The 23,790-nt window shown below is 32.8% G+C and overlaps 2 protein-coding genes across 7 annotated transcripts; both read right to left on the bottom strand.

Annotated features, from left to right (window-relative positions):
• Positions 1,555-3,309, bottom strand: LOC105163530 (60S ribosomal protein L28-1-like). The gene is made up of 4 exons (XM_011081923.2): positions 3,193-3,309; positions 2,947-3,110; positions 2,387-2,547; positions 1,555-1,917 (listed from the first exon to the last, which is right to left on the bottom strand). The coding sequence occupies exons 2-4, from the start codon at positions 3,092-3,094 to the stop codon at positions 1,795-1,797; spliced, it is 432 nt and encodes a 143-aa protein (XP_011080225.1). The 5' UTR covers positions 3,095-3,110; positions 3,193-3,309; the 3' UTR covers positions 1,555-1,794.
• On the bottom strand, positions 7,106-13,882 carry LOC105163518 (protein FLX-like 3). 6 transcript variants are annotated; one of them, XR_002287545.1, is made up of 6 exons: positions 13,645-13,870; positions 12,401-12,941; positions 12,155-12,294; positions 10,653-10,732; positions 10,369-10,558; positions 7,106-7,321 (listed from the first exon to the last, which is right to left on the bottom strand). XR_002287545.1 is itself a non-coding variant. In XM_020695720.1 (5 exons), exons 2-4 carry the CDS (start codon positions 12,928-12,930, stop codon positions 10,653-10,655), a joined length of 750 nt encoding a protein of 249 aa, XP_020551379.1. In that variant the 5' UTR covers positions 12,931-12,941; positions 13,740-13,882; the 3' UTR covers positions 8,879-10,558. The 6 variants fall into 6 exon arrangements, 3 of the variants coding, with proteins under 3 accessions (XP_020551379.1, XP_020551377.1, XP_011080208.1); XR_002287546.1 differs by having other exon boundaries at positions 10,389-10,558; XR_002287547.1 differs by having other exon boundaries at positions 10,425-10,558.

Here is a 23,790-nt window from a genome sequence, read left to right as displayed (position 1 = left end):
CTTTTTGAGGAATTCTTGGCTGCTTACTGAGCTTTTCATGCAGGTCTTAGGGGGGGAATGGGAAAATAATTGTGATTTTTGTGTGGGAAATTGTGACAATTTGAACAGACCAGCATGCAAATTTTCATGACCTCAAGTCAACCAAAAATCTCTCTCTCCCCCCTATTTTTTGGTGTGAATAAGAATTCAAAATCAAATACCACGTCTTTGTTTTTCCCTTTGGCCTATTTTGGGTTACATTCATCTTTGGTATCATTATGTTTCAATTTTTTATTTATGATAATTATGTAGTTTAAAAAATTACACATATATTTTTCATAAAATATTGACATTATTTATCTGAATCATCTTTACTATTTAGAAAATTGCACATATACTCTAAAAAACATCAACATCATCACAAAAATTACCCTTATTTTTCTACCGTTAAGAGTGGTTTCTATATTTACACAAAAGACGGAAATAATTTGTGTAAATAGATCATAAATTAGAGAGTGTAAATATAATTATCTCTCTATCTTGTTGTGACTATGCAAGTGGATAGTAGTACGACAATATGGCACTTGTTACTTGGAAAATAAGCATATTAAATATTCATTAATTATTTTTTTGCTTAAAAGAAGAATCTTTTTCTTTAAATAATTGTTAGTAATTTCTTTTTTTGGCAATAAATTGCAAATTTTAAGTAAATGGTAAAACTAGACATCAGTTTCACCAACTTTTGAGTAAAGGTGACATGAATACCGCACCTGTTCTAGGAATGGGACATTTCTGGACAAGGTATGACTGCAATTTGATGGAATAAAAGAAGATACTTTTGGCCCAATGAATTGAAAATGTAATACAATTACTCATGAATGATGGGCCTCCACAAGCAACTAGCCGATTCTCTTGTAATTGGAGTCCACTCTTTTCTTTTATAGCCTAATTTTCTAAAATTTGATATAATTATAAATATCTCATCATTTAAAAATTACAAACACACGCTCATCTAACACTGCAATCATTTTCATTAGCCTCCATAGGTTCTTATATAATTTATATAGTGAACTAATTAAAATGTCATATTGAATTTATGAATTATAACTTGATATATTTTTAAAAAATTTAAAGTATTCTTATCAACTAATATTCTCTATGAATTATTTAATTTACTCAGGTCAGATTGTTATATATATATATATATATATTTTAAAAAATCAATAAGAGTAAATGTAATTTCTCACAATGAGAAGTATTCTTAATTACGGCTCAGAATTCCGCAGGGGGCGGCTAGGGAACGGAAGAAGATAGTAGTAAAGAGTATGGACAGGTAATATGAGTATGGCATGTGAAAATCTAGCCAGTTTGGTAATGTAGTAATTCTTCTTATTCAGCCCAACAACCCAATGTAAACGAGGCGTTATTTGTTTTATTTTGATAGTTAGAATTAAGTCAATCGCATGAAGATTTGTGATTGCATGGATGCAATAAGCCCATATGTAAACACTTTATGAGCCATTCTGGTTGATAGCCAACATTATCTCCCAATCATACGGTGAAATAAGCAACTCATGAAGACATCAAGTGCCAATTAAATAAATCTTCTTCAACCCAACAGGGATAAATAATGTATTCTCAATGATTCAAGAGCATCAAAATTCTCAAACCGGATTCCTGTCATTCACTTGGACACAAACATAAGATGCCATAACTTCAACTAATTCGAAATTTGATGGAAACAGAAACTGCAAAAGCTTTGGTGTTCTATTACGCATACAAGAGCCCGGAAAGGACATTAAAAAGCGACGCAACCTAAGCAGCCTGTCTATTCCTCTTCTTCGCACCGGACTTTGCAACCTTGAGGCTTCTGTGCACAACACTCAATCTTGCAAGAGCTGCCTTCTTCAGATCAGGCCTGTAATAGTTATCCGCCACCTTCACTCAACATCGGCAAAGTCAATATGTGAACAAGAAAACAAAATTCATATGCAAATTGACGGGTGTAACACAGCCGGAATATCCTTTTTCCTGGTAAACTAGTAGCAAATAGCTTAACTGTTTGGTTACCATATTGTGAATTTGTATATTAGCCGTGGCAGTCCGTAAAATTGAGCAATTACCAGAGTCAAGTGTTATGCATTTAAAGTATATGTGGTTATGCAGAGTGCATGCGGATCTAAATAAAAGAGTTCCTAGTGGATGTAAATAAAAAGTTCCAAGCCTCATTCATCATGAATCACAAACTGAGCACCATACTGAATTTTAATTGCTTCTTTGTTCAGCACAAAGAACTTAATCTTGAACAGATAAACTAATTTCCAGCAATAATATAGCAAAAAATTAAATCTCAGTGTTAATATAGCAGCAAATAGAGCAAAAGACATAAAGAATGAAAATATTATACCTGGTTTGAAACAGCCTTTGCCATGCGATGGAACTCTTTCTTCATGAGAGACTTGTTAAGCAATCTAGAGGGCTTGTTCTGTTTCTTTGTCTTTGTTGTTGCAAGCAGCACGGACTGATCCTTGCTAGGTTGAATAGTCACTGTTTTCTTGTTTGCCAACCCTACAATAATATTATTTCCATTCGTATAATCAAACCAGTGCCGCGCACAGTGAAAATTATGATCAAGTTCACAAAAAAATACTAATACTACTATTCAAATATTGGTGAAATTTCCTTCCGGCGTAATGTTTCCGGCTCAAAGTCACTTCAAAGCAAACAAAATCAAAGAAACACAGCCAAATACAACCAGTACCAAGATCTTCCACTCGCCAATACTGTAGCATCTAAAAACGCGAGAAAAGTTCCAGATATACAAAACAAAGGGGAACACATTGCTCAGCTATGAATATGTTCTAAATCCCAACCAATTACTGATTCCAATAAGGCATTTGAAGCGAAAATCAAACAAATTGAAGTAAATGGCAGGGAAAATAGCCCAGAAAAATAAAAACAAAAAACCTGAGTGCTTGAAGGAATGCAAGTTGTAGAGATTGTTGGGCTCCTTGCTGAACTTGACGCTAGCAGTTCCATTCCCAAACTCCTTCACCAAAAACGAATTGTTCTTCTTCACGATCTCCCATATAAGCTGCCCCGGCACTGTCGCCATTTCTCAAGCGCGAACCCTAAATTATACCAAGAAACACATCTTACAATAACAGAACAAAGCAATATACATATAAATTGTCATGGCGATCGAGGGTTTACCTGAGAGAGAGAGGGGAATGGAGATTCTAGGGTTTTGCTCTGACGGCTTTGGCACTGAAACGAGCTGTCGCGGGGAAGTGATTCAACAATATATGTGGGCATTAGTTTTAAAACCCTAGGGAGGTACAGTCTTACTTCAATTACGAAAATACCCCCTTGTTCCTTTTGATCACTCCTTTTAATTGTGATTTTGGTCCCAAACATTGTCACTTAGACCGTTTTAGTCCTCAAACAATTAGAAGTTATAATTTTGGTTCTTAATTTTTGGCATTTTTAGTCATTTCGTTATTTTTACCTTTAAGAGTTAGTGGAAAATATGTTTAAAAATGAAAAAAAAATTGTTATATTCTTCTTATTTGGTGGTGTTTTTCAAATTTTAATTCAATGCACCCATTTTTTCTTTTCTTTTTTCAAGCTTCAAAAGAAAATAAATCAAAAAAATAAATATAAGCAACAATTTTTTTTAATAATCTTAACAAAATATTGTCAATAGCCTGTTTTATGTATAAGGCAATACCTGCAATATGTGTAACATAAAAAAACAACATCCATACTAAAAAATATACATTTTGAATTAATTAAACATCAACACAATAATCTAACATTCCCAGTCTCAAATTGAATAATTCATAATCTTAATTTGAACATTCCACAATCTCAAATATTAACTAATAAAAACGTAGTTCATAATCTTAACTTTAATATTCCATAATCTCAAAATATTAACTAAGTAGTTCATAATCTTATTACAAAATATCATCCTTGTTGACTCGACTGAGATGCTTTAGATGAGCCTGAAGGCACCCTTGATGTACTTCTTGAAACTCTCGGAGGCAATTCAGAAGCAATAAGTATTCCCTTTTGTTGTATTTGAGAAAGAGGCTATGAAGTTTGATGAAATTCATTCCACTAGTGTGTATGTTTGATGTAGATTGGTTGATCTGAACCAATAAAATTAAAAGAGAAAATGAATTAATAACTTAAGTGAGGCATGCAAAAAATAATGTAATCAAAAGATGTACACACCCTTCTTCCTCAATATTTTCAGTTGGCATAATAGTATACATATCATCACTGCACCATTCACTCCTCTTGATAGACTTGCTTGACCGACCAAACTTCACTCAGGATAAATATAATCATCGAAAAGCATATCATCATCTGAGAGATTGAAATTAGAATCATAAAACACATATTCATACTTACTTGCATTCATGTCACTCTCATTCCCCTCTTTGGTTACTACAACATCATTAATTAACCCACCCTCAGTCACATCTTCAATGTATTCCAAGTGCATTACAAGTTAAAATCAAAACACAAAAGTCAAAAAAACAAAAAAAGTTCCATCAGACATCATTCTGTAGAAATTAATCACATAACTACTAAAACACACTCAACGTGTGTGTATAATTTAGGTTTTATTATATTTATTTAATTAAATAAAAAAAGATAAAATGAATAACTCATTAGAATTAATAGAAATAACATATTATAAATAAGAAATTATCAAAAACTACTTAAAAAATTATGCTTAATTGGCATTGTAGTCAATTTACTTTCCAACCATAATGGTTAGTAAAAGGGGCTCACTTGGATAAATATTATAGATGTAATATAAACTAGTAAAATTTGAGGCTCCCTCTGTGTTTTTAAAATATATATAACAAACAATGTTATTTTAAAAACTACTTATAATTTAATAAGATAAAGTAGTTCTAAAATATATTTATAAAATAAAGTAGGATAGTTAGAATGATAAGAAAAATATGAAAATTAATAGGCTAGTGGGATATATTTCTTTGGGCTAAATGCATTTCACCTCGTATATAATTAAAAAAGTTTAAAAACCACTCTATATAAAAATAAGATATAAAAACTACCCCTCAAATTTTGAAAAATGGTGCAAAAATTCCCCCTAATAGAGAAGGAGGATGCATCGTTTTTCATTTATGTGTAAAAAAACACATTTAATTTTTTAAATTATTAAATTCAACACTTTTAATCCTGAACTCAGCTGGAAGTTCAAAACGTTGGGCAAAAAAAACATGCGTATTCCTCACATGGAGATGTAGATCGTCAAATACAACTACGCAAATAAAAGAGTATTTCAACAATCTTAAAATCTCAAATATATTCATCACAATCCTAAATTCCCAACTTTTATTGAAACACTCAATTTCTCGTCCAAATTCATGAATTGAATTCTAATTTGTCCAATTCATTCTAACCTAAATCCCGTACTCAAAGATTCATCCTTGTTTGTTTCAAAAAAATAGATTGTGCGAGTTTCGAAGAAGGCATTTCAGATACACATTTGCGCCAATTACTGTCTTTCTTTTGGTCCAAAAGGATTATTATGTGCTTATTTGACAATCCTTTGACTTGATTCAAAAAGAATATGGCATTTTCTAGTAGGACGGAATATTTTAGGGTTTGAGGCAACAAGAGGATTTTGGGGAATCAGGGAATGCGTCTTTCTTTCAAATGGCTAAGTATATTTACGGTTGAATAGTGTTTACGAGATTAAAAAAAACAAGGTGTAAACACGCTCTTTTTCTCTGGCAACATTCACAATCACCGACAAGTCTAGGACTAAAACTGTCAAATTTAATAAATTAAATGACTTAAATATAGTTTATACAAATAAATATAGGACTTAAGTTGATCATTAGGTAATTACAAGGCTAAATGTACCAAAATGATAAAACTTACAGAATCGAACTTGTTTTTTAAAAGATAAAGGATCTGAAGTGCAACAAACATATACTTACACGAGTAAAAAACTGAGAATTTGCCTTATTTTTCATTTTCTCAGACTTTCCAAGAAAACCATGAAAATGAAATGAAACAGAAGAACAAAGCAAACCTTGAAAATTACACTACCAATTTTGCATAATCTCACTATAAAACCAAGTATCCTCACAATCAAATTTGTCCAAATCAACTCTTCTTTTCATCCAAATTTTCAACAACTTTGACAGAACTTACCTGTTGCTACATGACACCAACCCTATTGAAAAATTATAGGTCAGGTTTAAAGCAATTTCTCAATGTCAATCACTCAATTGCCCATGCATTCAAGGAGAGAATCGCTCTAGAAGGAATTCAAGCAATAACATGTAACAAAACAATCCAGAGAAACTTGCAAAATAGGCGCATTTGTATCGTACACGAGTTCAAAGAACACAAGAATTATAAATGAATCACTAACTAAAAGTGGCTTGAGTTAATTCTTGGACCACTTCTTAGTATGAAGTATATGATGTACCTTTTCCTTTTGAGTGACGGGAAATGGGAATAGAATACACTGCAACTTTACTGGGATTTTCGACAATATGTAAAGGTGAGAAAAACACAACTACAACATTGTCTTCTTCCCTTTGCACTGCTCAACTCTCCAAAAACGCGAACCAAAACCATCAGAAATCACGATAATACAAAAATAAAACAAAACATGCAAGTGTGAGGAGTGAAATAAATTATGCAACGTTAAGGACAATACCATCCCAAGTGCAGAAATCTTAGGCTGATTAATAAGATTTTGGGTTCAAAAATGAAGTCTGCTATGCAGCAGCTACTTGTTCCTCTTCCAATTGAGATTAGCTGACACAATCCAATAATGAGCACCTCTTTTATAGGTAAAGGGAAGGAAATTTAAAAATCTAGCCTTGTTCAATTCAGAAATTGTGTGTGTGGTTACAATTTATTTTGTTTTTGTCTTTGATCTATTGAATAACTTGAACCAAGGACTTAATGCAGCTTGAATTTCTAGTTTTGACTATTGTTGTTCATATTTACGAATTACACACCTTTCAAATTAAATTTTCAACTCCTAAGGTGTTCTTCAACAAATTCAGAGTGTGTCCATGACATGCTTCAATCTACCCCCATGCATGACTCCAGTATGCCATAAACAAGAAAAAACAAAAACATATTTCACCAGCATGTCCCCTCATATCAAACAGGGTGGCCAAGTCAGTCTGGATACCTATGCGGCTTATATCTGAAAATAGACCCACCAGCAAAATTGACCTTTCCAAATATGAAGCCTATAGTCGAAAATAGTGTACCTGATCCCCTTACCTTATCTTTCTGGAGAACTTTCGTAGAAGCAGGAACCTCCTACCTGCAACAAAAGCCAAGGGGTTGAAAAATGCAATATTAGACAATACAGAGTTTTAAACAAAAAAGGACAAATAGGAAACACATGATTGTCGGAAACATAGAATGAAGTCGTCATGACAAAAAAATAACAGCAAATTCGCAAGTACCTCTGAAGTATGGTGTTGTATGTTTGTTAGTATAAAAGTTTCACCTGATTTGACATGACATCCTAGAAAACCCCGCACTACATTCATTAAAACCCAAACACAATCAATTTATTCCTGGACAACTCTCACAGAAAGATTATACAGAATCATCTCCAGCTTCTATTCTCACTATGTTGCACAAGTTTAAAGTTATCTATTGACTGAGTTGGTGATGCAACATCAGATTATGATTCGCTATTTGAGTTCGTCTGCAGAAAATTTATGAATGGTTTCCTTGCCCAATTCAAACAGCAGACCAATGACTGCATAAGTAGCAGTTTAGCTAACATATCCTACATTGATAACGCAAGGAAAAGTCCATACCAGCACACATTCATAAACTAAACCCAGAAACTGCAAAGATTAAACTATTACTGGAGAAGCTTTACACAGGTGCTTGCTTGAATGTCAGTTGAAAATAAAATCTATGATCTTAATATTTAAACAAGTTCTACTCCAGCATTATGCCTCGGTATATAAGTTAATTACAAAATAGAACAAGATGCCTGGGGTCAAAAAGTACATTTTAAACTAGGAATTGATTCCCCCTTTACATTTCTACTTCTCACTATCTAGGACCTAGCTGGAACTATTTACTTAACATAAACCAAGTTCCAAACACTATCTAAATTGACCACCTCATCCGATTTCAACACTGCTCGTCTCCCATAATCCCCTTCCTGTTCTTGACAATCTAGGTCTTCAAAATATAAAGTGAAGGGAAAAGAACCAGAAAAACCAGCAAGGTATGGCCATCTGGCACTGTTCACACTGCACTTTTGAACTTTTCAATTGCATCCAGCATAATGGCTAATGCTAAGCATGAAACTAGACCAAATTAAAAGATACAACTCAATCTAGCTAGGAGCAGTTCCTCAATAAAAGCAGGCAAGTTTGTGTGAGTGATAGGGGGAGGGTATAATCTACATCTGGAAGCACCTGATCACAATACAAACACAGAGATAAGTGACATGCTAGTCAGGAGACAATACCTAGAGAACAGGATGACACTTGCCTATGCAATGAAGTCTGTCTTCATCATACAGCAGTCCACCTTCATCTTCTTTCCATCCTTCCACGATCACGTCAATGCTTAGAGAACCTCACTTATGGAAAAGTGAGCCTGAACTACTTTATGATATAAAAGTATCCAGCGGACACAAAAATTGAAGCTTAAAAAGGGGTTTTACTTCATTGCAAGGTGATACACTACCAAACTATGAACAGGTCAAAGTAGGCAGGAGTGCCAATGGCAATCTATTCTGATTATATCCAAAGTTATATCCATACTTCCATCCACAAGAAAATTTCAGCGATAGGGAACTCAGGCGATCCTCCGCAAAAAAAGTGTAGCAAGCCTTTTGAAATCAGCCATATCAGCATATACACAGTAAATGGACAATTATTGCTACCTGGCAGTCTACTAAATGAGCTTCCACTACACACCGACACCAGCATGTGGAATGGCCGAGAGAAGACTATCCTATTTCTCAGCTTCTCAAATGTCAGTAGACAAGCCTATCTACTTGCACTGTCATAGTATGCTAGTTATGCAACTCATAAAGATGGCTTATTGCACAAGATATTTCACCTGCCCAAACTAGACCTTTCAGAGTCATCACTTCTTGAAACAGATTATCACAACCACAGATCATTATTTCTAAGTAGCAACTTTTGAAACTATATCATATAACAAATCCTCCTCTGAAGCATATCTCATCACCAACCAATAACAAGCTCAGGGACGAAATAGTACAGAATGCATTAGAACTCAACCATAATCACAAAGAACAAGAGAAAAGACACGAAATCTTCCGGTAAATGTCAACTCTTTAATCCATGGCTTAAAGAATGTTTAAAAAAAATGATTCCGATCAAGCAACAGGAAGTATCTATTTTGGTAAAGGGATGTCAACAAATGCTAACGACAATTCTTTCGTTCTAAAGCAGATCAAATCCAAGCAGCACGAGGAAAAATGCACAAAAGCGGATGGCTGCTCCTGGAAACATCAATAGAAATTTCATCTCCATTAGTTTGATCTTCATCAGATCATCTCGAAGCACAGCATTCCAGGAAGCATTGTCCTTGCATTAAGGAGACATTCAAATCCAACCAACTCCATAGATCTATTAAAGATCTTCATTAATTTGATCTTCATCACATCATTTAGAAGCACAGAATACAAGTCACAATTTTGTCCTTGCATGGAGGTAATATCCAAGTTCAAATCACTCTTAAGAATCATCACTTTTACCCATCAATATGGACTGAGATCCCACAAAGTCTGATTGAAATCATATAAAATGAAATAACTCATGACCATCAGCCCTCATACAAATCGCAGTAAACCAAACATCAAGAAACAAAGTCTTCAGCAACTTCAAAACAACCACCTCCATTCAGATTTTGATGGTGCCATCAAATTCCTTGACAAAGATGGTACATCACAATCTCTGACACATCCTCACCATCAGAAAAATCAGCACAGTGTTCACTGTGACAAGCAGTGGCTTGGAGAACTCATTCCATCAAAAAATTCCTATTAGATCCATAGATTGCTTTAATTGGAGAACAAAGCCACCATAAAAATCCTCAGCCATACCTACCCTAAATATATGATCTAGAACCCAACCACCAGCTCCATAGATGATTTCAAGGAGCAACCAAACATGAAATCAACAGAGCACAGTACAAGAAGGTATAGAAAACATAGTGAAGTTAGCGTCGAATCTGCTAGTAAGTCATGATTATACTCAAAGAAGACTAACAGAACCATAAGTTGACAGATACTAACCACAATGTCTTACACATGTATATAAGGTGACAAGCAGTACGTTAGCATTTAACTACAGGAAATCATACACATAAATTCATGTAATTACTCTCATGCCCTTTACTCTACGGAGTAGCAAATATACAGGAGTTGCAAGGTCTGCTCCATGAGGTTTAATGAATATCCATCCAAATCTTATCTGCGATTCATTAGTGGTTTTTCACAGTCTCCCCACGAACCAGAACTTGAACCATATGGAGTCCCCTTATCTATAGCACCCTGGAAGAATTAACAAATTAGGTCAACCCAAATGTGGGAACTCCTCAATACAGCATGGTCTAGTGATAATACAATATAATTATCAGATCCATACCTAAGGAATCCCATAGCCATCACCATAAGGGGGAGGAAGACTAGCATCAGGATTACTGAACCTCATCCCATAAGGTCCACCTTAGCAACCAGATAGTAAAAAAGTCAAAACAATGAAGCAAAAGAATAATGGCCAAGAATAAGATGAAGCTAGCAATAAGACAGGCTAGTAAGGAGGTAAATTTTTTTCCATAGAACTGACTTGGAAATAATTTGTAAAGAGGATTCTAGAAGACAAAAAATGAAGAATAAGTCATAATGCGGTTGCCAAACCTTCAGCATATCAAAATCGGAAAACCCTTCACTTTATTCCAAGACATGGCAATAGCGGATTTAGTGGGATTTGTAAAATTTCAGGTGTTTGGCATGATTATATTAAAAAGGAATGAGATTTTATTTGACAGGCAAGACCTTAAATCAAATGAAATTCTGCAGAAAATGATAAAATGTATATCCATAGTACTGTTCCATCTAAGAGCTAAAAGCAGAAACAACCAATTAAAATTCCTCCAAAAATTACAACCCCGAAAACCATATTTCAAGATATGTTCCAGTCCGAATTTTCCTTTAAAATCTAAATCCAGTTCTTATAAGATTTTAGACATTAAATCAGAATTAACCAAATCCGATCCAATAACTCCGGTAATATAAAACAAATGCATCACAAAATAAGTAATATAATCTAAAACTAACAAGGTAATTGCTCCCCAACATAATAGATTAACATGAAGATGAACTCAATGAACAGAAGACCAAAGACATGACCAACAGGAGCTGGAACTTTCAGAGTTCGGTAAACTAACTGAACTTAAGCCAAAACTGAAAATTAAATAGATATCAAAACCAAAACCAAAAGATTTTTTCCAGCATTCAGTTTCCATTTTATTGCAATTCGTTATTTAATTCATTTCAGATTTTGGAAACAATTTACCAAAACATACTAATACCGAATTATTATTTTTATATATTGACATCTATTCCGATAGCATTTTGAACTTTTTCACTTACCAATTAAAAAGTAAATATTGATAAAATTATAATCTTAAAAATTACTTTTTTTTAATTATTGTTAATTTTTTAAAAAAATTCACTTAAACAAAAATATTGACCAGAAATACCGAGTTCGGTAATACCAAACTGAACCCATTAGTTTCAAATCCGTATTACGTGTGGTATTATAGCATACCGAACTTTGGTCTATCAGAAATTCGGTTCACACCAATCTGTTACGATTTTACCGAATGAACACCATCAAACGAGTAAGAAAACCTAGATTTAGGTTCTGACTAAAATGATATGGGAGATGGGCCTTTTCTGTATAACATATCTGATGTGGACCAGAATCAACAGAACGAAAGCATAAATTCATACTTACAATTCAATTTATGACGTCAATAAGGAAGTAAAGGAGTCAGAATATCTGTTATAATTTTGTTCTTCAAATGGATGTCATGCAATGGATAGATAAATCCTTAAAAGAATATGAATGAACAAAGCGACAACCTGCACTCCATGCTCTAGAGCTTGCAAGCTCAGAGTGAAGCTTTTCAATTTCTCGCGCCATTGTCACCAAGTGCTTCTCCATTGCCTGTCTTTGTTCTGTCAGCTCAATATGCGCATTCTTTTCATAATCAATGGCAGGTCTGCAAGTAAAGTAAATTCTTAGTGTAAGCAGCCAGAGTTCCCTAAGGAAGACATACAGAAGTTATTAGCCTAGCTCAGTGCACAAGTCTGATGGCAAGAGCAAACCTAGCTCGCAACAGCTCCTGATGGAGTCCATCGATTTCAGCCCTTAAAACAGGAATTTGCCGGTTATCATCCTGCAGCTTTGCAAGGTCTTGATTTAGGGTCTGAACCTGTCTGGATAGATCCTGCCTGATGGCGCTCAGCCTCTGAATTTCACCTTGAAGATATGCAGCTTCAGCTTTTAGAGGCTCTGCCGCATGAAGGTCAGACTCCAGCTTCAAACCCCTTTCAATAAGCTCCCGAGTTTGAAGCTCTTGTTCAGCACGAATATCAGCAATGGCAAGATTCATATGACGTAACTCTTCCTTGGCAGCAGTTAGCTCTCGCTCCAAAGCAATTCGATCCTCAACCAGTCTCCGATTGTCACCCAGAAGTCTGCGAAGCTCAACATGTTGAATTTCAAGTTCTTCCTCTAATACAGCAGGGTTAGGAGGTACAGGCCGGATAAAAGGACCTCGAGGAATAGGCCCTTCGGGGAGATAACCACGGTGTTGCCCAAAGGCTTCTGGAGGAATGCGGTTTCTTCCTGCCATCTCAACTCAGTCTGAAAAGAAAGAACAATCATTTGCATAAGACCAAACAATACATGCCAGCTAGAGAAAAAGTTCCACGCAGCAGACTATGGCTTTTCACATAAATAAATGACGTCAGGATTAAAATCCAATGCGCCCTGGCATTAAATGCGGAGTTTCTAATAGGCTTTTGGCTTCCACAAAGGAAAGCAAGCATCTTTATTGACAAGCAATAAAAGTATCAAACCTATTCAATAATGTTTTGGAACCTACTGACACCCTCAGAAAGGAATTACTGTATTTCATCCCAGTGCATCAAAGTGGGGCTCAGGTCAAACAATGCTTATTCAATTTTAAATATCTGGACAGTAAAACCCCACACAGACGGAATCACGTACAAACACATACAAACCATAAACACATTAACTGCATAAAAATTTAACAGCGAGTCTCATCAGATTAATTCACTGGCAAGAAACCTAAAAATCCAGTTCAAAATTAAATGAAAACCAAGAGGTTACGAAATATCAGATTAATTCACTGGCAAGAAACCTACAAATCCAGTTCAAAATTAAATGAAAACCAAGAAGTTACGAAATTCGAATGAAGATTGGAAAATCAAATAAAGCAAAAGCACATAAACCAAGATTCAATTTAATATCAGAACGCCAGAGAGAATCTAAAAACAGCAAGTAGAATCCCCATTACATGATTATTACCACTCTATGCACTTACTCCTTCAAACAAACACTTCAATAACGATTTCAGCTACAACCAAAGCTCATTCCCTAAAAGCGGCAGGAAAAGAAAAGCAACGGATCGCGACTAACCTAGCATTTCTACTCATCTAAGGCTAATTTTAACCCTAAATATATGAATGTTCAACGTATGGCAAGCAAGAACAGAATTGCTGTACAATCTTGAAAACAAAATTGAACAACAATTCGGGTTTGAATGTGAGGAGAAGACCAGGGCCCAGACGACACCGTTTAGCTGAATTAATTAATGTACAGTTGGTAAGTATAAATTCCTCGTAATTTCATTTATGCATTTCTTCCCTTAATATGAAAAATAAAAAAAGTAAAATAAGCATTAATAGGATAATAATTGTTTCTTTTTAACTCTATTCTTAAATATTCAATTAATGTTTAATTATTTATCGATTGATGTTGAGAATAATATTGAAAAACTTGAATTAAATTATGATTAATTTCTTTTAACTAAATAAGCTCATTGATTTTTTTCGTCTAATGCAACCCTAATTTTCATCATTGGTATGATCAAATTTATCAATTATTTAAAAATTGAGATAGATAATAAATAAATAAGAAGAAAACAATAAGTAAACTTAGATGCTAACGTGAACAGTTTGAGAAACATGAGAATCTCTCCCACATCCCGCCCATGAAAATTGCATATCCATTTCATCAGACGGAAATATATATTGTGGAATCATTTCTAAAGGGGGAGAGCCAAAAAAGTAAAAAATCTGAACGCCATCTCCTCCTCTTTGCACTGCAGTTAAAAAAGGATCTCCGGCGAGGTTAATTTATTGCTGCTGCTCTTCCAGTAATCTCACTCTCCTCTGCCGTGAGAGCTTCAACGCTGGACATCCGAAATCCATATCAGCCGCTTAAACCACAATGGTTATAAGTTCATCATGAATGTTTTAAGTGTAAATTTTCTGTATTTTATACATGTGATCATCAGTCAATGCTTCAACACTCCAATATATACATATATATTCTGGGTTCGTGCTATCAATATTTGTTTGATTGCTCTGATTTCAAGTCCTTGCAGTTGTAATCTGTTAGCTAGCTTTTATTGCATCTTGGAAACCAAAAATGACTGAGGATGTGATGTCGATGACTTTGAGATGAGTGACGATTTAAATGATGACTCTAATAGTGCACGGAAGGATTTGGAAGGAGATATATCATGCAAAAGCAGCCTGTTTCTATGGTGGTTTTTCAACATTGAAGGCAAGAGTAGAGAGCAGTGGGTTAAGGCATATTGTATCCAAATATTGCTGCATCAGACATTATCCTGCACTATAATGCAGGCACCATTCTAATTAAATTTCTTGCTTTATATCTAACCAAGCAAAATTATAGTAAAGGTTTTATATTGGTGCATTGCCTAAGTAGTTCATTGTGGCTTGCAATCTGCCAATTTCCATCTCAGCTCAAAAGATACTTCATCAGCACAAGAAGTTGTGCTGTTCTTGCAAAAAGTTTGATCTCTAGTTCCACATTTGATGCAATTGCTATTTACAACAGAACATCTGTGGTAAGTTTCACTACTAATTAAATTAGTTTTCTTATTTATTGTGACAACCTTATAGACATACGTACAGCGCGACATGCATACAGTTGATCTCATTGCCTTGGTGCGTGATGACTCAGTTATTTCCTTCAGGCTGGCAATTGAGATGGGCATATCTTAAGCCAGGATTTGCGACATGCTTGATCAGCAGACTGCTGGACTCAATCGTTGAATGGAAAGCATATTGTTAATTAGAGAAAGCAAGCATGATGAGGTTAGAGTAGAGACTTTAACCAGTTCAGCTTCCCAATTGCATATTGTTGGAGTCTCGCTTTAACTGTCTCATCTTTCTCATTTATATGACCATTTATTCCCACCCAGTGGTTAGATTCTGAAGGGCACTATTCAAATCAGAGATAAAAGAAGAGGAACATAGCTCTGTATTTCTTGATGGAAGGAAGAGTACAATCGTCTATGTTACAGAGCAAGGAGAAGCCCCTTTTTAAATAGCAGAAAATAATTAATTAACGGCTAATAACCTAACTAAACTAACGAAACAACTAATTCTCGAAAGAAAGAAAAAAAACGTCAAAGCCAGAAACCACGACTTCTAAGTGCTCTGATTTTCTTCCTGCGTTTCTCTTCTCCAGCTCAAGTTCCTGACCTGTAGCATCAACGGCGATGAGCTCGCTGCAGTTAACAGGCACTGCCAAAAAAAACATATAAGTTTTAACGGCGACATGGATATACTTGTTAGAAAATACATTAATGGTGACATTGATTTCCATGTTTACGTGTTGGCCTTTTATGCTTTTTCAATTACGACTAGCACGAGCAAGTGATAGGGATGGATGTCGAATTCTTTTGCAGCCGCAGCCTCGAGGAATGCACCAATCATGTATAGTTATTAGCGTCTTTACATCCACAGGAAGCTCTAATAGATTGTATGGTGCTCAGCCAGAAATTTGTATAGCGTCTCCATCTCAAAAGAACAGGCACATGAAAATTGCACTATTCAATTGGATAAAGGCCCACACATACATTTGGATATATATGCCTTTTGTCAAGACTTCAAGTTTGGTATGTGGCGAATCTATCACCACTACCAAAAGGAAAATAATCAAGTTTAATTGTATACGTGGTTTGCTGATTATTTGGATTCCACTATTTAATTTTCTACACAATTTGAACAATATTGATCAGCACACAGCCCCCATGACATTGATGGGTGAGAGTGAGATGCAAAAGGGCAAAAAGAGAAAAGAAAGGGCCCCAAAATCCTAAAATGACTAGGATGATAAGATCAAAAATTGTCTTAATCACTGACCCGGAATACTGCGTGATACATACACAACAATCTTGATAATTAAGGATAATTAAGGACTCTGAGACCTGCTCGACTTTAGATGAAAATTCTCATGATCAACGACGCATGCACTTGTGTTTTGTAGCCTATTTTCGAATCAACTACTGTCTAGATTAATTCAACATGATTTACAGTCCTCATTTGGGCAGGAAATTAAGGGCCCAAGAGATCTTATTCAAGTCATCAAATTAGGTAGAAATACTCTATATACTGAGAAGAATTATTGATTAATTACCTCATTTTAGAGCAGTCTATATCAGTGTATGTGACTCAAATTTATTTCTTGTATATGTATCCTTTCATATCAATTTACTCAAGCAATTCTATCTTAATATACTAAATTATGTAATCGGATGGATGTTTATCTGAATTATTGTAGTGGTCCAAGACACAATATCTGAATCGGATGGATTGTTTGGCCCCTTTTCAGCCCCAATAGCCGGATAATATCTTACTCATTTTCCTCCATTAATTTCCTTCTCAGTTTTATGTGCTACGCTGAGAAGGTTGTATTTATAACAGTGAAAACTTGAGCATGTTGAGCTTTGCCGGTCCCATAAAGCTAGCTGGCTTCGGTCCCATCCCAACCAACACAAAGAAATGAGGGTGGATTTAGGTGACAATATGTAATGCACGCACCAAGCTCATTACTATGGTTGTTAGTTGGTTCCAGTTCCTGTTTGATTTTGATTGAAACTTTTACAATAATTGAATTTCAACACACTTCTTAAGCGGGTAATCGTATATTCGACTCCTTCATTTGTACTTAATGCTATATGGAAGGATTGAATTCTTGAATTTGCCCATATCAAAAGAACAAATAAAGTTCAGATTTCACTGATGGAAAATACACGTGGCCGTTAATGAGAATATTTCTTATCTAATAGAACAACAAGTATACCAAACTTAAAATACATATTTATTCGGCCAGCATGACACCAACAGTTAAAATATGGCAATGATGACTTTGCAACCGTCTTTTAAAGTACAGATTTACATTAAAAGAAAGTACAAAAGAGTAGAGTGGTCCTCGTATTGTTAGGTGGGTAATTCACCAACAGCTAACATTGCAACTTTGCCAAACTGCAAGAACAAGGAAATGGTACATAAATTTAGTACTAAGAAAACAAGACCACCTAAGCAAATTATGGTTTGGTTGAAAACGAGTTAGGCTGCTATATACTCTAATTATTAATTACCATCTTGCCTCAAGGTTAGTTAGGGAAGTAGATTAGTGTAATTATGATTATTACAACCATTGCCTAGTGAACAAGTCATTGTCATGAAATGAAAATCAATTTCTTGCTTGCATGAAACTTGAAATAATATATAGTTTTTGGTCACTTGTCCCGTCACAACTTTAATCTTCTCTAAGTAATATAACAACTAATAATTATCATAATACCCGAGAAACTTAATTTTACGATTTTTCTATAGTATTTTTTATTTTTTTTAATATTTACAGACTCGAAATATGTTGGTAACAAAACTTTAATCCATGCTATCATCATTTTAATATTTAAATTATGTACAAATAAATTCGAATACTAGGCTGTGGTATTTTCCATGTAATTAAGAAGAATTAGAAACAATTTAATAATGTGAGTGTGGAGTAGGAATTAAAAGGATAGGATGGAGGTCTAATCTTGCTGACTAATTAATGTGAGTCTTTACATAATTTAGCATAGTTTAATGTGGTCATGAAAATGACTCCTTCATTACTCCTTTAACCGTCCAAGAATTTGTTAAGGAAAAAAAAAGTATTATAAAAAGATTAGTGCCCTTAAAACTAAAGCTAATTTATTGTACTTTTTCATAGTTGGTTTGTGCTTGTAATTATGCCTCAATTTATGGGTAAGTTTGAGATCTATATTGCTATGATCAAATAGGTTATACTATTCTACTTGGACCCACCATTTTAGGACCATTTCCTTAAAATTATAATGTGGTCATTAATTTTAGTATAAATTACAAATAACTCTCTTAATGTTTGGCATAATTATTGATACTGCTTGTTATTTTAAAAATTATAGATACATCCTAAATTTAATAGTTGTCTAACAACTAGCCTAATTCGTTATATTTTTATCCAATTTTTATGGTGAATTGAACAAAATGTCTTTTGATCTATGAATCATAATTTTATTTTTTAGTTTTTTTATATTTTTTATAGACTAAATGGACAATTTTCCATTTACAAATTTTCAAACTTTTCCATTCACATCATTTGATTTTTTATAATTTTTTTCAAAAATTACATCAAAGGCAAAGTTCACAAAAATCCAGACCTCTATCCAATTAATGATCATATTATTTCATCAAAATAATGAGGAGGTAAACTTGTTGTAATTTACCTTTAATTTTAATATTATTGTAACATATGTTGTGCCAGTGTGTAAGAAATTATCACTTTTTATGCAGGAAAAAAATTTATATTTTTTATGCTAACGTAAAAATTGTATCAATAGATAATTTACAGGCATATTGACAAGTGACTTATGACCTTTGAAACATGTTTTAGTTGATACTGTCGACGGTGACTAAAGTCGAAGTAATCTATATTTCGTTATTGAAAAAAAAAAAGAAAAAGAAAAATTAATAGCTCCCCACGATTTGTTACAATGGATGAGGAATGGCCCACCAAATGCACGAACCAACAAATTAAATGTGGATGTCAATTTTTCTTTCTTTTTCAGTCTTTTCTTGGTATTTTTGAATTAATAATTGAAAAACAACCCTCAACCTCATCTTTGATTGGATGAAAGTTGTGGTTTTATGTGGAGCTCTGAATTTCCACGAATTCCTCTTCAGCAATTTCAATTGGGTGCTTTTTGTCTTTGGGACCCATTTTTGTGTTGATGTGTCATCCTAATCTTCAAGCCCTGACCATGCTGACTTGTAGTTCTCATCCTATTGTCAAGAATTTCCCAAAAGGGATCAACACAAATTGCACTATTCTTGATTTACATGTATATTTAGATCAAATTGAGATTGGTTCAAAATCTCATACAATCATGCATGTAGAGACTGATAATGAAACATATATTTATACCACAAATCGTTAGACTAATAATTTAATATTTTAGAAGATATATATTAGTATAAAACGATGAGGTTTTGATCCACAAATATGAATTATTAGTTTAATTAACAATTATGATCCGTAACCTTACAATTTACAAACACAAGGTTCTAATCCAATAGTCGAGGTTGAAATCATAACAAGTACAAGTATGGTATCTTGACCTGGCGATTCATGAAGTTGAGGTTTCTTAACCTTATAAGTGGAGGTCATGTGTTGTATTTTCAATAGACGTGTGTGTATTTTGTTTCACTTATGCGTTTGTTTTTTATGATCTTTCTAATTATGGTTGTAATGATGATGTATAAAATTGTTTGTATACAAGAAAAGAAAAAGAAGCATACCAACATTTATTTTTTGAATATTTTACAGGGTTTTATGGTGATCGAGAAAATACATTACATTTGTGGCAAATTCTCGAATTTCATTACGATTAACGAATAATTATACTAACTAAAACAAAGTAATAATGTTTTTAGGAGATAAGTTGAAGTAATCAAGAAGGCCTCAAGTTGATCTAATCACACAGTTGAAAAGAATCTTCTTGCTTTGATAATCAGAAAAATTTCATAATCCTTGAGAAGAAAGATAGATAGCTTTCATTTCATGTCTGTGTGCATAGTTTGTTGAACAGCTGTGATAATTGAAAATGATAAGCTGTGGGGCTAAAAGGTTCTCTTGTGGGCATTCACCACACATTCCTTGCTACCCATAAACTCTTTATATTATATAAATTTCCAGAAAAAGAAAAATTCAGAAATAAATAATTTTTTTTATTAGGCATGCACTTTATTTAATGTGATGATACGCTATTACGTGAGGTATTGTATATTTTGATCAAAACTCGACAATTTTTTTCCAACAATACATCTAGTTAAGAAGACAAGAGTTGATGTTTATATGCTGTTCAAATTTCTCATCTTTATTCAATGTGAAAATAGCCTCGTTCCTACAACAATATCAAATAATGTGATGTGCCCATGTTATGTATTCGAACACTCATGCAAGAAGATGGCCAATATTCTTTTTCTCAACTTGATCTCAAATATATTAATTTCACATCAATTCACACACAATTATTGCAATTTTTGCTTAACTTGGATGGCATGGAATTTTAGGACTCACACGAAATTAAGTCCATTATAACACTATTGACCATGAAAGCAACATTGTACACATTATGTGTCCCATGACTACCTTGTTTGTTGGGAAAACAGCTTGATTCCATTACATCCAGCTATATTTAATTATGCCATATAGTTATAAAGATTAATTATTAAATCATAATAAATAACAATACAAATCAAATTTGGGCTAAATATGTTTTTTATTCAATTTTTTTTGCTAATATTAGCAAATTTCATAACTTTTACATATGGGTCTATAACTGTTGGATGGAAACAAACTCCGAGAGTATTAGGTACAATTTTAAGAAATTGACAGAAAATTTACGATGAAAATTATTACTAATTAATATGTACATATTGAATGATATTTTTTTGTTCTGTCACAATCTTCACACGGTTTTATTAGTAGCATTAATCGTGCAAAACGTATCATTATTATTAGAAGAATTATGTATAAAGTTGTCGTTATGGTAAGAGATATATAATAATAATAATAATAATAATTTAATGATGATCAATATAATAATTGTCACTATATTGATATAGTAGCAAAATAAAATTGTTACTAACGTACATTTTAATAGTAACAATTTTAGTATTTTAATATCAATTGTTTGTGGTATTTATATAATTGAGAATCTCAGATGATCTTAGTGTGAACACATATACTTTCTCCGAAATTCTCAATAATATTAATTATTATGGGATTATATAATTATATACTTGCCATTTATTTTTTTTAATTAAAATTTGGACATGGCACATATTTTGAGATTATTTTAAAAATTTTATAAATTATAGGACTAAATGTATTAATTTTTTTTTGAATTTGGGGATTATTTTAAAAAAATCATTAAAAAAAATAAAAGTATTGAAGTCCCTTTTTTTTAAGGGACTAAAAGTGTAATTTCACTAATATAATATAAGGCAAGTTCTAAGTCATAATCTGAAACAGCTAACATGTTGACTTTCATTCCATCATGCATGCACTGACGACGTTGCATGCAAAATAAAATAATAATTTTTTTTAATAAAAAAAATCACTACTTATCTAAAATAATTTTTTTTATATATATTATCCATAATTTCCGCAAATTATTCAAAAATGTTTTCTTGTACATGTTTCTAGCAACAACTCAGGTAATAAATTTTTTTCCTCCTATTTATTAAATTATTTGAATGTATTTCTTGGAAAATAATTGGACTCAATTATTAAAATTGAATAAAAATTTCACCTCCGCGCCCATTCAATAATTAAGGTCAAATCTTTATTGATTATTATAGTAGTTAGTCAGCCATAACATCATAGGGGGTCTATTATTGAATTGAATTTAATTTAATTTTTTCTATATAGGGGATGTTACTATTAACAACTAATATTAGAGGATTAATTAAAATTATAGACATTCTTGATTTGGTTGTTAAAAATATTTGGTATGATATGATTATTACTATTATTAATTAATTAGAAGATGGGATAGGGGTGGGTGCATGCAATCATGCAATTAGGGTAGTAGTGGGCGAGGGATGGGTTGCACAAATTTGAGATGCAAAACTAATTTATTGTTATTTTTATATTTATAAGTAAATGGATTATAATTATATCACACAGATTTTATTTATTAAAATATTTATATAATTTATTTAAAAATTAAAACAAAAATAACGGTAGATAATGCATCTTCTTTTAGAATTATTTAGTGTTGTCAAAATAAAAAATTTAATTTTACAAATATAATGATATATCTCAAAAACCAAAGAGTTTAATTTGCTTTTTGTGGGGTTTAGTATTTATTATTATTATTATGGTAACAAGACCTCGTTTAATTGATAAATTGAAAATTCGATAGCCATAAGGTCATGAATTTGAATCTTATCAACGTGTGATGTTATCTACTATAAGTTTACAATAATAATTAAAGATTATTCCTAAATATTCATAAATACAAAAAAAATAACAAAAAAAGGGATAATTATATTAACATTCTGCAATAGTTTGATATATATATGAAATTTTATTAATTTTAAAAATATATTATAGCGTGGCAATAATATTTTACGAGTTTTTTTTTATATATATCCAATTACTATAAAGAAATTTAGTGTATGAGATGATCGCAGGAAGTGTCGATATCCCTTTACCAAATTAATAATTCTTTTTCTATATGTATGTACTGAATTTTTCACAAAACGTGTGTATAGTTTCTTTCAAATAAAATGTATCTTAATCATATATATGGAAAATGAGGGTCGTACCTTAGTCAAAATGGTACGTAATTGTTTTCAATGATTTTAACTTATAGCGCTTAATTTATAAATATTATTATTAGTGTGTGATGAAATAGCGATGGCGACTCTCAAACTAACTAGGGTTCATGCCCATAAAAAAGGGGGGAAATTATTGTTAGGGTTCTAATTAACTAATAAAAGAAAAGGACTTAACATCGATTACCTAATCCTAATTTAGTTATATTTATAGCATTAATTCAATTTAAAGAAATTAAGATTAGAAATAAATTACAGCCAACTCTTCTAAAATTTTTTATAATTACAAATACATCATCGTTATTTTAAAAAATACTAAGTACCCCTCTAAAATTAATAACCATCTAACAAGTGCCCCTTATGACAGCTTATTGTAAAGGAATTTGTTAGATGATCGTAGATATTGGTTGATATTTATAATTATGATAAATATTAAGGAATCTTGTTGTAATAAACTCTTAAATAAAAAATAAAAAAAAATGAAAGGACAGTTTTAACCCTAGCACAAGACAAATACATGATTTCAAATTCTTGGAAAAAGTGATTAGTCATTAATTGACAAATGAAAAGCAACAAAACCACATTTAATTAATTGGTAATCAGAAATTTAAGATTAATTATGATGATGATGCCTTCACACGGGCTGTAATGGCGCGTCAGAACACGGCCCAATCATAACTGCTGAATTTTCAAAGAATGATGATAACGCTTGAGACCGCGTTTGGGGATGAGAAAACAGGAGCAAGCAAACATAACTTATGGAGAGTCGGACCAAC

The sequence above is a fragment of the Sesamum indicum genome, linkage group LG1 (genome assembly GCF_000512975.1).
Source record: "Sesamum indicum cultivar Zhongzhi No. 13 linkage group LG1, S_indicum_v1.0, whole genome shotgun sequence".
Lineage (NCBI taxonomy): Eukaryota > Viridiplantae > Streptophyta > Magnoliopsida > Lamiales > Pedaliaceae > Sesamum > Sesamum indicum.
This window is presented reverse-complemented; position numbering and strand designations above follow the sequence as displayed.

Bases quoted from the DNA above. Each gene is read 5' to 3' on its own strand.
- LOC105163530 (XM_011081923.2), bottom strand. From the start codon at position 3,094: ATGGCGACAGTGCCGGGGCAGCTTATATGGGAGATCGTGAAGAAGAAC. The intron at 2,548-2,946 runs GTTTTTTGTTTT...ATATTATTGTAG, and splicing joins GCATTCCTTCAAGCACTCAG to GGTTGGCAAACAAGAAAACA. The intron at 1,918-2,386 runs GTATAATATTTT...TGTTGAGTGAAG, and splicing joins CAAAGGCTGTTTCAAACCAG to GTGGCGGATAACTATTACAG.
- LOC105163518 (XM_020695720.1), bottom strand. From the start codon at position 12,930: ATGGCAGGAAGAAACCGCATTCCTCCAGAAGCCTTTGGGCAACACCGT. The intron at 12,295-12,400 runs GTTTGCTCTTGC...CTTTACTTGCAG, and splicing joins CAGGAGCTGTTGCGAGCTAG to ACCTGCCATTGATTATGAAA. The intron at 10,733-12,154 runs GTTGTCGCTTTG...CTGGTTGCTAAG, and splicing joins CTCTAGAGCATGGAGTGCAG to GTGGACCTTATGGGATGAGG.